This window comes from Oncorhynchus tshawytscha, linkage group LG24 (genome assembly GCF_018296145.1).
Source record: "Oncorhynchus tshawytscha isolate Ot180627B linkage group LG24, Otsh_v2.0, whole genome shotgun sequence".
NCBI lineage: Eukaryota > Metazoa > Chordata > Actinopteri > Salmoniformes > Salmonidae > Oncorhynchus > Oncorhynchus tshawytscha.
The window spans coordinates 1,632,736-1,650,076 of record NC_056452.1 but is presented as its reverse complement, the minus strand read 5'-3'; the positions used below and the strand labels follow the sequence as shown (position 1 = coordinate 1,650,076).

The following is a 17,341-nucleotide window of genomic DNA, read 5'->3' as shown; positions in this document are numbered from 1 at the left end:
ATGAGCGACACCGGTTGAGCATTCCTACAGCATTTCCTTCCAGAAGCCATGAGAAAATTTTCCGGCTGCAGGGGGATTTACTAGTAAGCCAGTGACTCAGCCCCCATAATAGGGTCAGAGGCAGAGAACCCCAGTGGAGAGAGTGGAACCGGCCAGGCAGAGACATCAAGGGCCGTTCACCTTCGCACCCCTTGGTCAGACTACACTCAATCTTAGGACCTACTGAAGAGATGAGTCTTCAATAAAGACTTAAAGGTTGAGACCGAGTCAGTAATCGGCTAATACAAGCAGACAAGATTGCGCCGCAGCTATAACATTATTCATTATATAGATAATTATGTATTTGAAACTTAATGTGAAACAAGCTGGTTAATATGTTTCTGTTTCTCTGTTTTGTCCTCTCCAGATCACGACTGGTCAGCCTGTTCTGTCCTCTCCAGATCACGACTGGTCAGCCTGTTCTGTCCTCTCCAGATCCCTACTGGCCAGCCTGTTCTGTCCTCTCCAGATCAATACTGGCCAGCCTGTTCTGTCCTCTCCAGATCACGACTGGCCAGCTGTTTTGTCTTCTCCAGATCAATACTGGCCAGCCTGTTCTGTCCTCTCCAGATCACGACTGCACAGACTGTTTTGTCTTCTGCCAGATCCTGCACGACTGGCCAGCCTGTTCTGTCTTCTCAGGTCAACAGGTGACTGCACAGCCTGTTCTGTGAGCGTGTAGTCAGCCCCCCGGGCTTCTGCTAGACGCAGCGCCCTCCCCCAGTTCTGCCCATCTGAAGAGGATGAGGTAACATACCATTTTATATAGGTTGTTATCCTGTATTGATGATAACCCTAACTCTAACCCCAAGAAGAGGATGAGGTAACTATACCATTTATATAGGTTGTTATCCTGTATTGATGATAACCCTAACTCTAACCCCAAGAAGAGGATGAGGTAACTATACCATTTATATAGGTTGTTATCCTGTATTGATGATAACCCTAACTCTAACCCCAAGAAGAGGATGAGGTAACTATACCATGCAGGCCCCGTCTTCTACTCCTGAGGTAACTACCATTTTATATAGGTTGTTATCCTGTATTGATGATAACCCTAACTCAACAGGAGGATGACCTATACTGGGTTACCTGTATTGATGATAACCCTAACTCTAACCCCAAGAAGAGGATGAGGTAACCGGACCATTATATCGGTTGTTATCCTGTATTGAGATAACCCTAACTCTAACCCCAAGAAGAGGATGAGGTAACTATACCATTTATATAGATCCTGTATTGGATAACCCTAACTCTAACCCCAGTGAGGTAACCCTGAGACTTGCTGGGGATACCCTCTAACCCCAAGAAGAGGATGAGGTAACTTACCACTTATATAGGTTGTTATCCTGTATTGATGATAACCCTAACTCTAACCCCAAGAAGAGGATGAGGTAACTATACCATTATATAGGTTGTTATCCTGTATTGATGATAACCCTAACCCCCCAAGAAGAGGATGAGGTAACTATACCACTTATATAGGTTGTTATCCTGTATTGATGATAACCCTAACCTAACCCCAAGAAGAGGTTATCCTGATTGATGATAACTATACCATTTATATAGGTTGTTATCCTGTATTGATGATAACCCTAACTCTAACCCCAAGAAGAGGATGAGGTAACTATACCATTTATATAGGTTGTTATCCTGTATTGATGATAACCCTAACTCTAACCCCAAGAAGAGGATGAGGTAACTATACCACTTATATAGGTTGTTATCCTGTATTGATGATAACCCTAACTCTAACCCCAAGAAGAGGATGAGGTAACTATACCACTTATATAGGTTGTTATCCTGTATTGATGATAACCCTAACCCCAAGAAGAGGATGAGGTAACTATACCACTTATATTGGTTATTATTAGGGCTGTCAAACGATAACAAAAATGGTATCCAGTTGATTGCAGGATTTGCAGTGATTAAATTCAGAATTTGCAAAAGTTGAGCTGTAATTTAAGATGTTTTATAGAAAAAGCATTGCACAAATATTGACGTCTTGATTTTGTCCAAAGTAAGACATGGTAATCAAAAACAGGTAAATTGATCAGTCACACTTTCTATAACCTCTACGTCTATCAGGTCTCAAACTAAGACCCAGATGCAGACACAGGAGGCAGACAGTACAAGTCTCAAAGTGTATTATAGTTCAAGGGGCAGGCAAAAGGTAAGTCAAGGCAGGCAAAGGGTCGTAATCCAAATCAGAGTCAGGGAGGAACAAGACGGGAGGCAGGATCAGAGTCAGGTCAGGCAGGTACAAGACGGCGGGCAGGATCAGAGTCAGATCAGGCAGAAAGGTCAGAACTGGGAAGACTAAGAACCAAAAACTTGATTTCGGAAAAACATGGGAACATGGAAACAGGAGAAAAATTGCTGCGAGACATCTAGATACATGGAAAGTGGGATGAGAGTGTTGGGAAACAGAAGGTGAACAGCAGAGTGGCTAAGGACCTTAGAGATGGGGAAAGGTCTGATAAAACGGAGGGAAAGTTGGCAGGACTCCACCCCCAGGGCCAGGCCCTGAATGGACAGCCATACCCCCCCCTTGGGAACAGGGATCCGGTGCCTGTTGTCGATACCTGGAGGTGGTATTGAGAAGAGCGGCCCGGGCTCTCTTCCAGGTACGGCGACAGCGACGGACGCACATCTGGGCCGAGGGAATGCTGGCCTCTTCCTCTTGCTCAGGGAAGAGCGGGATCTGATATCCCAGGGAACACTCAAAAGGTGAGAGCCGTAGTAGAACAGGGAAGGGTGTTGCAGGCATATTCCATCCACATGAGTTGCTGGCTCCAGGTGATGGGATTGGTGGACGAAGCAGCGAAGAGTTGTCTCCAGGGATTGATTGGCTCGCTCCAACTGGCTGGGGGGGATGAAAACCAGAGGCTGGTCGACGACCCAATGAGGGTGCAGAGCGCCTTCCAGAACCGGGACAAGAACTGAGGACCACGATCGGAGACCATGCCTACCGGCAGTCCATGGATCTGGAAGATGAGCTGCACAATGAGCTGGACCGTCTCCTTAGCTGAGGGAAACTTAGGAAAGGGAATAAAATGGACTGCTTTGGAAAACCTATCCACCACTGTGAGGATGGTGGTGCTGCCATCTGATGGAGGGAGACCAGTGAAGAAGTCCAGCGATAAGGGGCGGTGAGGTACAGGGAAGGGTTGAAGGAGACCAGCCAGAGCTTGCCGCAGAGTCTTGTTCGACACACACACTGTACAGGCAGCAACAAATGCAGAGACATCAGGAACCATGGTGAGCCACCAAAAACATTGTCGGACAAAATCCAAGGTCCGACGGGAGCCAGGATGATCATTCCAGAACAGGAGCACAGGCAGAGTCCGTGACAAACATCTGGTTAGCTGGGTCACCTCCTCTTTCAGACCAGATTCTCGATTCCTCAGATAATAGCAGCCGCAAGTTCTTCAAACCAAGCTGCTTACCTATTGCAGATTCAGTCTTCCCAGCCTTGTGCAGGTCTACAATTTTGTTTCTGGTGTCCTTTGACAGCACTTTGGTCTTGGCCATAGTGGAGTTTGGAGTGTGACTGTTTGAGGTTGTGGACAGGTGTCTTTTATACTGATAACAAGTTCAAACAGGTGCCATTAATACAGGTAACGAGTGGAGGACAGAGGAGCCTCTTAAAGGAGAAGTTACAGGTCTGTGCGAGCCAGAAATCTTGCTTGTTTGTAGGTGACAAATTACTTATTTTCCACCATAATTTGCAAATAAATTCATAAAAATCCTACAATGTGATTTTCTGGATTTGTTCCCCTCATTTTGTCTGTCATAGTTGAAGTGTACCTATGATGAAAATTACAGGCCTTTCTCATCTTTTTAAGTGGGAGAACTTGGTGGCTGACTAAATACGTTTTTGCCCCACTGTATAGTTACAGCAGGCCAAGGTAGGAGAGTCAGACACACACACATGCAACATCACTCACATGTACTTCCTGTATTGGAGTTGGTCCTGTGGGTCGGGGCGGATGGGGCACCAGCATCCTCCTCCTGAATGCTCCTCGCCATGGCTGTAAAAGCTGGGGTCGCTGGAATATGTTGCCCCCTCTGGATTTGAGGTTTTACCAATACCTTGGCCAGCCGCTCGAGAAAGAGCCGTCTCCTCTGGAGCTTCCCTCTGATCCAATCTGAGTTCAAAGCCGAGATGTCCAAGATGTTGAAGAATATCACAAGTTGCCAGCGTAGGGTTCTTCTTTTGCAACTGTAGCCTGTCACCAGCTTGTCTAAATTGTCCATAATTCCTTTTGTGGCGTTGTAATCCATTATGATTTCTGTTATTTGATGTTCCTGGACACAGATTCTCCCATCCCTATACAACGTACTCATGAGTACCACATTTTTGCGTTTCTTTGGCATGTAGGACACTAGGGACGTGTCGGCAGTAAACAAACTTAGAGGACTTGAAAGGCCTGTTTCGTGTATTCAACAGCTGAGATAGGAGCTGTGGCTTGATTTTTCATACTGTTCCTACCATCATCAGCTTCCTCTTGAGGAGCTCCTGTCCCAGCGTGTGCAAAGTAAAAAAGTAATTGCATGTGTTAATGTAGCCACGGAGTCCGTGTGTCAGGTCCAGGACAACCCACATCCCTTGGTTCATCTCAGGGGCTCCTCCATCTGGCTTCCCAATATATACACTTGCAAGTTCCACGCATATGATGAAAAAGCATCACAGGCAGCCCAGATCTTGATTCCATATTTTGTGGGTTTAGACCGTAGGTACTGCCTGAATGGGCAGCGGCCCCTAAATGGCATAAGCTACTCATCAACAGTAACGTTGGGCCCAGGGTTGTACAACAGGGGAAGGAGGTCCACCCACTTGTCCCACACGGACCTGATTTCAGCTAGCTTGTCTCTCTACACTGACCTGATAGCAGCTAGCTTGTCTCTCTGCACTGACCTGATAGCAGCTAGCTTGTCTCTCTGAACTGACCTGATAGCAGCTAACTTGTCTCTCTGCACTGACCTGATAGCAGTTAGATTGTTTCTCTGCACTAACCTAATAGCAGCTAACTTGTCTCTCTGCACTGACCTGATAGCAGCTAGCTTGTCTCTCTGCACTGACCTGATAGCAGCTAGCTTGTCTCTCTGCATTGACCTGATTTCAGCTAGCTTGTCTCTCTGTTGACGGGCTGGTCCTAAGGCTGGTTGCTGACGGGCTCGTCCTGGGGCTGGTTGCTGATGGGCTCGTCCTGAGACTGGCTGCTGACGGGCTCGTCCTGGGGCTGGCTGCTGATGCGCTCGTCCTGAGGCTGGTTGCTGACGGGCTCGTCCTGAGGCTGGCTGCTGATGGGATCGTTCTGAGGCTGGCTGCTGATGGGCTCGTCTTGTGGCTGGCTGCTGATGGGCTCGTCCTGAGGCTGGCTGCAGATGGGCTCGTCCTGAGGCTGGCTGTTGACGGGCTGGTCCTGAGGCTGGCTGTTGACGGGCTGGTCCTGAGGCTGGTTGCTGACGGGCTCGTCCTGGGGCTGGTTGCTGACGGGCTCGTCCTGAGACTGGCTGCTGACGGGCTCGTCCTGGGGCTGGCTGCTGACGGGCTCGTCCTGAGGCTGGCTGCTGACGGGCTCGTCCTGAGGCTGGCTGCAGATGGGCTCGTCCTGAGGCTGGCTGCAGATGGGCTCGTCCTGAGGCTGGCTGCAGATTGGCTCGTCCTGAGGCTGGCTGCTGACGGGCTCGTCCTGAGGCTGGCTGCTGAGAATTAGTCCTGAGGCTGGCTGCTGACGGGCTGGTCCTGAGGCTGGTTGCTGACGGGCTCGTACAGGGTCTAGCTGCTGATGGGCTCGTCCTGAGGCTGGCTGCTGATGGGCTCGTCCTGAGGCTGGCTGATGATGAGGCGTCCTGAGGCTGGCTGCTGATGGGCTCGTCCTGAGGCTGGCTGCTGATGGGCTCGTCCTGAGGCTGGCTGCAGATGGGCTCGTCCTGAGGCTGGCTGCTGACGGGCTGTCCTGGGGCTGGCTGCTGACGGGCTCGTCCTGAGGCTGGTTGATGATGGGTCCAGGGGCTGGCTGCTGATGGGCTCGTCCTGAGGCTGGCTGCTGATGGGCTCGTCCTGAGGCTGGCTGCTGATGGGTTCGTTCTAAGGCTGGCTGCAGATGGGCTCGTCCTGAAAGTGGCTGCAGATGGGCTCGTCCTGAGGCTGGTTGCTGATGGGCTCGTCCTGAGGATGGCTGCTGATGGGCTCGTCCTGAGGCTGGCTGCTGATGGGATCGTTCTGAGGCTGGCTGCTGATGGGCTCGTCCTGTGGCTGGCTGCAGATGGGTTCGTCCTGAGGCTGGCTGCTGATGGGCTCGTCCTGAGGCTGGCTGATGATGGCATCGTCCTGAGGGTGGTTGCTGACGGGCTGTCCTGAGACTGGTTGCTGACGGGCTCGTGCACAGGGGCTGGCTGCTGATGGGCTCGTGGCTGCAGATGGGATCGTCCTGAGGCTGGTTGCTGATGGGCTCGTCCTGAGGCTGGCTGCTGATGGGCTCATCCTGAAGCTGGCTGCTGATGGGCTCGTTCTGAGGCTGGCTGCTGATGGGCTCGTCCTGTGGCTGGCTGCTGATGGAATCGTCCTGAGGCTGGCTGCAGATGGGCTCGTCCTGAACGTGGCTGCAGATGGGCTCGTCCTGAGGCTGTTTGCTGATGGGCTCGTCCTGAGGCTGGCTGCTGATGGGCTCGTCCTGAGGCTGGCTGCTGATGGGCTCGTCCTGAGGCCGGCTGCTGATGGGCTCATCCTGAGGCTGGCTGCAGATGGGCTCGTCCTGAGGCTGGTTGCTGACGGGCTTGTACAGGGGCTGGCTGCTGATGGGTTCGTCCTGAGGCTGGCTGCTGATGGGCTCGTCCTGAGGCTGGCTGCTGATGGGCTCGTCCTGAGGCTGGCTGCTGATGGGCTGGGCTGGCTGCAGATGGGCTCGTCCTGAGGCTGGCTGCTGACGGGCTCGTCCTGGGGCTGGCTGCTGACGGGCTCGCCGTGAGGCTGGTTGCTGATGGGCACGTCCAGGGGCTGGCTGCTGATGGGCTCGTCCTGAGACTGGCTGCAGATGGGCTCGTCCTGAGGCTGGCTGCTGATGGGTTCGTCCTGAGGCTGGCTGCAGATGGGCACGTCCTGAAAGTGGCTGCAGATGGGCTCGTCCTGAGGCTGGCTGCTGATGGGCTCGTCCTGAGGCTGGCTGCTGATGGGCTCGTCCTGAGGCTGGCTGCTGATGGGCTGCTGAGGGTGGTTGCTGACGGGCTCGTCCTGAGACTGGTTGCTGACGGGCTCGTAGAGGGGCTGGCTGCTGATGGGCTCGTCCTGAGGCTGGCTGCTGATGGGCTCGTCCTGAGGCTGGCTGCTGATGGGCTGGTGGCTGGCTGCAGATGGGCTCATCCTGAAAGTGGCTGCAGATGGGTTCGTCCTGAGGCTGGTTGCTGATGGGCTCGTCCTGAGGCTGGCTGCTGATGGGCTCGTCCTGAGGCTGGTTGCTGATGGGCTCGTCCTGAGGCTGGCTGCTGATGGGCTCGTCCTGAGGCTGGCTGCTGATGGGCTTGTCCTGAGGCTGGCTGCTGATGGGCACGTCCTGAGGCTGGCTGCTGATGGGCTCGTCCTGAGGCTGGCTGCTGACGGGCTCGTCCTGGGGCTGGTTGCTGACGGGCTCATCCTGAGGCTGGCTACAGATGGGCTCGTCCTGAGGCTGGCTGCAGATGGGCTCGTCCTGAGGCTGGCTGCTGATGGGCTCGTCCTGAGGCTGGCTGCTGATGGGCTCGTCCTGAGGCTGGCTGCTGATGGGCTCGTCCTGAGGCTGGCTGCAGATGGGCCTCCTGAGGCTGGCTGCTGACGGGCTGGGCTCGTCGTGAGGCTGGTTGCTGATGGGCACGTCCAGGGGCTGGCTGCTGATGGGCTCGTCCTGAGACTGGCTGCAGATGGGCTCGTCCTGAGGCTGGCTGCTGATGGGTTCGTCCTGAGGCTGGCTGCAGATGGGCACGTCCTGAAAGTGGCTGCAGATGGGCTCGTCCTGAGGCTGGCTGCTGATGGGCTCGTCCTGAGGCTGGCTGCTGATGGGCTCGTCCTGAGGCTGGCTGCTGATGGGCTCGTCCTGAGGGTGGTTGCTGACGGGCTCGTCCTGAGACTGGTTGCTGACGGGCTCGTAGAGGGGCTGGCTGCTGATGGGCTCGTCCTGAGGCTGGCTGCTGATGGGCCCGTCCTGAGGCTGGCTGCTGATGGGCTCGTCCTGTGGCTGGCTGCAGATGGGCTCATCCTGAAAGTGGCTGCAGATGGGTTCGTCCTGAGGCTGGTTGCTGATGGGCTCGTCCTGAGGCTGGCTGCTGATGGGCTCGTCCTGAGGCTGGTTGCTGATGGGCTCGTCCTGAGGCTGGCTGCTGATGGGCTCGTCCTGAGGCTGGCTGCTGATGGGCTTGTCCTGAGGCTGGCTGCTGATGGGCACGTCCTGAGGCTGGCTGCTGATGGGCTCGTCCTGAGGCTGGCTGCTGATGGGCTCGTGAGGCTGGCTGCAGATGGACTCGTCCTGAGGCTGGCTGCAGATGGGCTCGTCCTGAGGCTGGCTGCAGATGGGCTCGTCCTGAGGCTGGCTGCTGACGGGCTCGATGAGGCTGGTTGCTGATGCGCTCATCCTGAGGCTGGCTGCTGGGGCTGCCTGGGGCTGGTTGCTGATGGGCTCATCCTGAGGCTGGCTACAGATGGGCTCGTCCTGAGGCTGGCTGCAGATGGGCTCGTCCTGAGGCTGGCTGCTGATGGGTTAGTCCTGAGGCTGGCTGCTGACTGGTAGTCCTGAGGCTGGTTGCTGACGGGCTCGTACAGAGGCTGGCTGCAGATGGGCTCGTCCTGAGGCTGGCTGCAGATGGGCTCGTCCTGAGGCTGGCTGCAGACAGGCTCGTCCTGAGGCTGGTTGCTGATGGGCTCGTCCTGAGGCTGGCTTTTGACGGGCTCGTCCTGAGGCTGGCTGCTGATGGGCTCGTCCTGAGGCTGGCTGCAGATGGGCTCGTCCTGAGGCCGGCTGCAGATGGGCTCGTCCTGAGGCTGGCTGCTGACGGGTTAGTCCTGAGGCTGGCTGCTGACGGGCTGGTCCTGAGGCTGGCTGCTGATGGGCTGGTCCTGAGGCTTGCTGCTGATGGGCTCGTCCTGAGGCTGGCTGCAGATGGACTCGTCCTGAGGCTGGCTGCAGATGGGCTCGTCCTGAGGCTGGCTGCAGATGGGCTCGACCTGAGGCTGGCTGCTGACGGGCTCGTCCTGAGGCTGGTTGCTGATGCGCTCATCCTGAGGCTGGCTGCTGACGGGCTCGTCCTGGGGCTGGTTGCTGACGGGCTCATCCTGAGGCTGGCTACAGATGGGCTCGTCCTGAGGCTGGCTGCAGATGGGCTCGTCCTGAGGCTGGCTGCTGATGGGTTAGTCCTGAGGCTGGCTGCTGACTGGTAGTCCTGAGGCTGGTTGCTGACCTGAGGCTGGCTGCAGATGGGCTCGTCCTGAGGCTGGCTGCAGATGGGCTCGTCCCTGAGGCTGGCTGCAGACAGGCTCGTCCTGAGGCTGGTTGCTGATGGGCTCGTCCTGAGGCTGGCTTTTGACGGGCTCGTCCTGAGGCTGGCTGCTGATGGGCTCGTCCTGAGGCTGGCTGCAGATGGGCTCGTCCTGAGGCCGGCTGCAGATGGGCTCGTCCTGAGGCTGGCTGCTGACGGGTTAGTCCTGAGGCTGGCTGCTGACGGCTGGTCCTGAGGCTGGCTGCTGACGGGCTGGTCCTGAGGCTTGCTGCTGATTTTGCTCGTCCTGAGGCTGGCTGCAGATGGGCTCATCCTGAGGCTGGCTGCAGATTGGTTCGTCCTGAGGCTGGTTGCTGATGGGCTCGTCCTGAGGCTGGTTGCTGACGGGCTCGTCCTGAGGCTGGCTGCTGACGGAGTCGTCCTGGGGCTGGCTGCTGATGGGCTCGTCCTGAGGCTGGTTGCTGATGGGCTGGACCTGGGGCTGTGATGAAAGAAATAAAAGCTGAAAGAAATCACTCTACTATTATTCTGACATGTCACATTCTTAAAATAAAGTTGTGATCCTAACTGACCTAAAACAGGGAATTTTTACTAGGATGTAATGTCAGGAATTGTGAAAAACTGAGTTTAAATGTATTTGGCTATGGTGTATGTAGTGGCATAGGCAAGGTGCAATAGATGGTATAAAACACACTATATACATGTGATATGAGTAATGTAAGATATGTGAATATTATTATTAAAGTGCCATTGTATAAAGTGACTCGTGATCCATTTATTAAAGTGGCCAGTAATTGGGTCTCAGTGTAGGCAGCAGCATCTCTGAGTTAGTGATTGCTGTTTAGCAGTTTGATGGCCTTGAGATAGAAGCTGTTTTTCAATCTCTCGGTCCCAGCTTTGACGCACGTGTACTGACCTCGCCTTCTGAATGATAGCATGGTGAACTGGCAGTGGCTCGGGTGGTTGTTGTCCTTGATGATCTTTATGGCCTTCCTGTGACATCGGGTACTGTAGGTGTCATGGAGGGTATGTAGTTTGCCCCCAGTGATGCGTTGTGCAGACCCCACCGCCCTCTGGTGAGCCCTGCGGTTGAGGGCGGAGCAGTTGCCGTACCAGGCTGTGATACAGCCTGACAGGATGCTCTCAATTGTGCATCTGTAAAAGTTTGCCAGGGTTTTGGATGACAAGCCACTTTTCTTCAGCCTCCTGAGGTTGAAGTGGTGCGCCTTCGTCACCACACTGTCTGTGTGGGTGGACCATTTCAGTTTGTCAGTGATGTGTACGCCAAGGAACTTAAAACTTTCCACCTTCTCCACTGCTGTCCCTTTAATGTGGATAGGGCAGGGTTCCCTCTGCTGTTTCCTGAAGTCCACAATCATCTCCTTTGTTTTGTTGACATTGAGTGTTGAGTTGTTTTCCTGACACCACACTCCGAGTGCCCTCACCTCCTCCCTGTAGGCCGTCTCGTCGTTGTTGCTAATTAAGCCTACCACTGTTGTGTCGTCCGCAAACTTGATGAATGAGCTGGAGGCGTGCATGGCCACGCAGTTGTGGGTGAACAGTGAGTACAGCAGAGGGTTGAGCACGCACCGTTGTGGGGCCCCAGTGTTGAGGGTCAGCAAAGTGGAGATATTGGTTCCTACCTTCACCACCTGGGGCAGCCCATCAGAAAGTCCAGGACCCAATTGCACAGGGTGGGGTTGAGACCCAGGGCCTCCAGCTTAATGGTGAGATTGGTGGGTACTATGGTGTTGAATGCTGAGCAGTAGTCAATGAACAGCATTCTTACATAGGTATTTGTCTTGTCCAGATGGGATAGGGCAGTGTGCAGTGGGATGGCGATTGCATCGTCTGTGGACCTGTTGGGGCGGTATGCAAACAGAAGTGGGTCTAGGGTGGCCAATAAGGTGGAGGTGATATGATCCTTGACTAGTCTCTCAAAGCACTTCATGATGACAGAAGTGAGTGCTACAAGGCGGTAGTCATTTAGCTCAGTTATCTTAGCGTTCTTGGGTACAGAAACAATGATAGCCATCTTGAAGCATGTGGGGACAACAGCCTTGGATAGGCAGTGATTGAATGTGGCCAGCTGGGAAGCTGTCTGGGCCGGCAGCCTTGTGAGGGTTAACGCGTCAGCCATGGAGAAGGAGACGGTGGGGGGGCAGTCCTTGTTAGCGGGCAAAGATGGTGTTTAGTTTGTGTGGAAGTGTGACGTCGGTGTCCGTGGTGGTTTTCTTTTTGTAGTCTGTGAATTCCTGTAGACCCTGCCACATATGTCTCATATCTGAGCCATTGAATTGCGACTCCACTTTGTCCCTATATAACTACACTGATTATATTCAGCCATACACCCAGTCCTCGTTCCACCTTGTCCCTGTACTGGCATCTTGTTTGATTGCCTTGCTGAGGGAATAACTACATGGTTTATATTCAGACATATTACCAGACCTCGTTCCGTGGTTAAATGAGGTTGATCGTGCTTTCAGTTTTGCGGAAATGCCGCCATCCATCCCAGGTTTCTGGTTAGGGTAGGTTTTAATAGTCACAGTGGGTACAACATCTCCAATGCACTTCTTTATAAACGCACTCACCGAGTCAGCGTATTGGACAATGTTGTTATCAGAGGCTGACCGAAACATATCCCAGTCTGCGTGGTCAAAACAATCTTGACGCGTGGCTTCCGATTGGTCAGACCAGCATTGACTGGTTCTCGTCATCTGTTTGAGTTTCTGCCTATAAGACGGTGGGAGCAAGATGATGTTGTGGTCGGATTTGCCCGAAGGGAGGGCAGTGGAGGGATTTGTAAGCATCGTGGAAGTTAGAGAAGCAGTGGTCGAGGGTATTGCCCATGCACGTAGCACAATCAATATGCTGATAGAATTTAGGTAGCCTTGTCATGTGCTTTTTACTGAGGAGTGGCTTCCATCTGGCCAGTCTACAATAAAGGCCTGATTGGTGGAGTGCTGCAGAGATGGTTGTTCTTCTGGCAGGTTCTCTTATCGCCACAGATTAACTCTGGAGCTCTGTCAGAGTGACCATCGGGTTCTTGGTCACCTCCTGACCAAGGCCCCTCTCCCCGATTGCTCAGTTTGGCCAGACAGCCAGCCCTGGGAAGAGTCTTGGTGGTTCCAAACATCTTCCATTTATGAATGTTGCAATGCTGCAGAATTCTTTTGGTCTCCTACCCCAAATCTGTGCTTTTACACAATCCTGTCTCGGAGCTCTACAGACAATTCCTTCAACCTCATGTATTGGTTTTTGCTCTGACATGCACTGTCAAATGTGGGACCATATATAGACAGGTGTGTACCTTTCCAAAATCATGTCCAATCAATCGAATTTACCATAGTTGAAATCCAATCAAGTTGTAGAAACATCTCAAGGATGATCAATGGAAACAGGATGCTCAATGAGCTGAATTTCGAGTCTCATAGCAATGGGTCTGAATACTTATGTCAATAAAGTGTTTCTGTTTTTTATTTGTAAGAACTTTGCTAAAATTTCACTTTATTAATATTGTGTGTAAATTGATGAGGATTTTAAAATATTTAATACATTTTAGAACCAGGTTGTATACTTTATGAATACTTTCAGTATTAGTATAACACGTTCAGTATTAGTATATTATATTATTAGTATGTTACGGGTATGTGAGACCAGGGAGACCTGTCCAGAGTTGTTTATTAGGAAATGGAACTGTACTAAGTAGCTTATTTTAAGAACCAAACAACAATTTTGTCTGTCGTTGTTTGTTGCCACTACCGTTGCTGCCTAACTTTGCTGCACCGTCCTCTATTCATTTCAATGTGTTGACAGTTGGAGAAATTGTTTGAGGCTGAATTCAAAAAGTATGAAAGCCAACGCTCTAATATTTTAGAACACTTCTGCGTGTATGCATACGCTTTGTGGACTATGACAGATGCTTATCTCCAAAGAAGAGACGGAGGTAAGATAGGGTCTTCAATACTTTATTGTTTTTGTCCTGTTAACACTATCTCCAAGAAGAGACGGAGGTAAGATAGGGTCTTCAATACTTTATTGTTTTTGTCCTGTTAACACTAACCCCAAGAAGAGACGGAGGTAAGATAGGGTATTCACTTTATTGTTTTTGTCCTGTTAACACTATCTATTGGGTCTTTTGTCCTGTTAACACTAACCCCAAGAAGAGACGGAGGTAAGATAGGGTATTCAATACTTTATTGTTTTAGTCCTGTTAACACTAACTCCAAGAAGAGAATGAGATAAGATAGGGTCTTCAATACTTTACTGGTACTTTAGTTTTTATAATGTTATCTGTTAATGTTCTGCATTTGAGGTTGTATCTACTACTTACAACGAATCTCTCTCTCTCCAGGTACTTCGATCCTTTGAGGAACGAGTATTTCTTCGACAGGAACCGACCCAGTTTCGACGCCATCCTCTACTACTACCAGTCAGGCGGGAGACTGCGTCGGCCAGTTAATGTCACTCTAGACATCTTCTCTGAGGAGATCCGCTTCTATGAACTGGGAGAGGAGGCCATGGAGATCTTCAGGGAGGATGAGGGCTTCATTAAGGAAGAAGAGCGTCCTCTCCCGGAGAATGAGTTTCAGAGACAGGTACATTCAATTGTTATTTATTGGTGGCACATTGTCTAGTTAATATAAACTTAATATAAATATATTAATCTGTTACTAGCAAATGTCTCAGCGAATGTTTGCTATCTGCTGTCAATTTTATAAGTGTGTGCATGTGCGTGTGAACTTGAACAGGTGTGGCTGCTGTTCGAGTATCCGGAGAGTTCCGGCGCGGCCCGTATCATCGCCATCATCAGCGTCATGGTGATCCTGATCTCTATCGTGTCCTTCTGCCTGGAGACACTCCCCGTGTTCCGGAACGACGAAGAGGACGATGGCAACAAGGTGTTCCAGCCCTTCAACAACTCCACCTCTTCTTACACGTCTTCCTACTTCACTGATCCCTTCTTCATCCTGGAGACGCTCTGCATCATCTGGTTCTCCTTTGAGTTCCTCGTCCGCTTTTTCGCGTGTCCTAGTAAAGCCGGGTTCTTCGGTAACATTATGAATATCATCGATATTGTGGCGATTATTCCATATTTCATCACGTTGGGCACAGAGCTGGCAGAGAAACCGGAGGACGGGCAGGCTGGGCAGCAGGCCATGTCCCTGGCCATCCTCAGGGTCATCCGTCTAGTCAGGGTATTCAGGATCTTCAAGCTGTCCAGACATTCCAAGGGGCTCCAGATCCTGGGCCAGACCCTGAAGGCCAGCATGCGGGAGCTGGGCCTGCTCATCTTCTTCCTCTTCATCGGCGTCATCCTCTTCTCCAGTGCTGTTTACTTCGCTGAGGCCGACGAGGCGGACTCCCAGTTCAGTAGCATTCCAGAAGCCTTCTGGTGGGCCGTGGTTTCCATGACCACCGTGGGCTACGGCGACATGGTGCCCACCACCATCGGCGGGAAAATCGTTGGATCGCTCTGCGCCATCGCCGGCGTGCTGACCATTGCATTACCAGTTCCTGTCATCGTGTCCAACTTCAACTACTTCTACCACCGGGAGACCGAGGGTGAGGAACAGGCGCAGTACCTGAACACACCCAGCGTGCCCGAGGCCGACTCAGCCGAGGACCTGAAGAAGAGCGGCCGCAGCGGGAGTGGTTCCACCCTCAGTAAGTCAGACTACATGGAGATACAGGAAGCTGCACTGAACCACAGCACAGAAGACTTCAGAGCAGAGAGACTCAAGACAGGCAACTGCACCCTGTTGGCTAATGCTAACACCTTGGCTAATGCTAACACACCAGGAAATGCTAACACCTTGGCTAACGCTAACACGCCAGGTAATGCTAACACCTTGGCTAACACTAACACGCTGGCTAACACAAACTATGTCAACATCACCAAGATAAGAACGGAAGTATAGCTGGATTCAGACGGTATAACACCAACTTCCTGGCCTGTCGGGGTTGACAGTGAACTGGAAGGAAATAGTAGAGGAGGGTGGAGGACTGAGTAAAGACCCTTCCTCTCTCTGATTTTGTAAACGGCTTGGAGCCCCTACTGGAGCTATCCAGACTAGATCACTGAAACTCTGATAGAGGCCCTGCAAGGTGGACCTTAGCCCCTATCTTACCCCCCCAAAATGACCAGTTCCTAACTCAAGCCCACCTCACCCATCCACCTCTGTTGAGAGGTCAATCTTCCCTGTGTTCAGTGTCTGCATGGCATTAGTCTGGTCTGTGTGACTGTTAAACTGTTCAGTAGTCATCTATATACACTGCTCCCTACAGTAGCCCAATAGTAGGCGGACTGCCGACGGATACTAGACCTAAAAACTCTCAGACAGCATAGAGGGACCACTCTGCTCATACTGCCAAAATCCCGTCAGCAGAGATCTAGGATCAGTTTTCCCTGAACAAGTCCTAGCCGTAACCAATAGGAGATATACTGCAAAACTGACCTTAGATCACCGTCTCATCATCTTCTAATTACTTAGCTCTAACTGCCAGCCGATAGGAGCTTATTGACCCCACCTCTCCCACCCCATACCCCCTGAACCTCTCTCCCACCCCATACCCCCTGAAACTCTCTCCCACCCCACCACCTGAAACTCTCTCCCACCCCATACCACCTGAAACTCTCTCCCACCCCATACCCCTGAAACTCTCTCCCACCCCATACCCCTGAAACTCTCTCCCACCCCATACCCCTGAAACTCTCTCCCACTCTATACCCCCTGATACTCTCTCCCACCCCATACCCACTGATACTCTCTAGCACCCCATACCCCCTGAAACTCTCTCCCACGCCATACCCCCTGAAACTCTCTCCCACCCCACCACCTGAAACTCTCTCCCAACCCATACGGCCTGATACTCTCTAGCACCCCATACCCCCTGAAACTCTCTCCCACCCCATACCCCCTGAAACTCCCTCCCACCCCATACCCAAACTCTCCCCACCCCATACCACCTGAAACTCTCTCCCACCCCATACCCCTGAAACTCTCTCCCACCCCATACCCCCTGAAACTCTCTCCCACCCTATACCCCCTGATACTCTCTCCCACCCCATACCACCTGATACTCTCTAGCACCCCATACCCCCTGAAACTCTCTCCCACCCCATACCCCTGAAACTCTCTCCCACCCCATACCTCCTGAAACTCTCTCACCCCATACCCCTGACCCCACCCCATACCCCCTGAAACTCTCTCCCACCCCATACCCCCTGAAACTCTCTCCCACCCCATACCCCATGAAACTCTCTCCCACCCCATACCCCCTGAAACTCTCTCAAAATATTCAAATGTCTGCCTACGGGGTTACTACTACTGGGGTTACTACTACTGGGATTACTACTACTGGGGTTACTACTACTGGGGTTACTACTACTGGGGTTACTACTACTGGGATTACTACTACTAGGGTTACTACTACTGGGATTACTACTACTGGGGTTACTACTACTGGGGTTACTACTACTGGGGTTACTACTATTGGGGTTACTACTACTGGGGTTACTACTACTGGGATTACTACTACTGGGGTTACTACTACTGGGGTTACTACTACTGGGATTACTACTACTGGGGTTACTAATACTGGGATTACTACTGCTGGGGTTACTACTACTGGGGTTACTACTACTGGGGTTACTACTACTACTGGGGTTACTACTACTGGGGTTACTACTACTGGGGTTACTACTACTGGGGTTACTACTACTGGGGTTACTACTACTGGGATTACTACTACTGGGGTTACTACTACTGGGGTTACTACTACTGGGGTTACTACTACTGGGATTACTACTACTGGGGTTACTACTATT

At 52.1% G+C, this 17,341-nt stretch overlaps 1 protein-coding gene across 1 annotated transcript; it reads left to right on the top strand.

Annotated features, from left to right (window-relative positions):
• The first annotated feature begins 10,557 nt into the window (after positions 1-10,557).
• On the top strand, positions 10,558-15,431 carry LOC121840657 (potassium voltage-gated channel subfamily A member 2-like). Its single transcript, XM_042305197.1, has 4 exons — positions 10,558-10,586; positions 13,865-14,108; positions 14,262-15,265; positions 15,377-15,431. The coding sequence occupies exons 1-4, from the start codon at positions 10,558-10,560 to the stop codon at positions 15,429-15,431; spliced, it is 1,332 nt and encodes a 443-aa protein (XP_042161131.1).
• Positions 15,432-17,341: the final 1,910 nt, after the last annotated feature.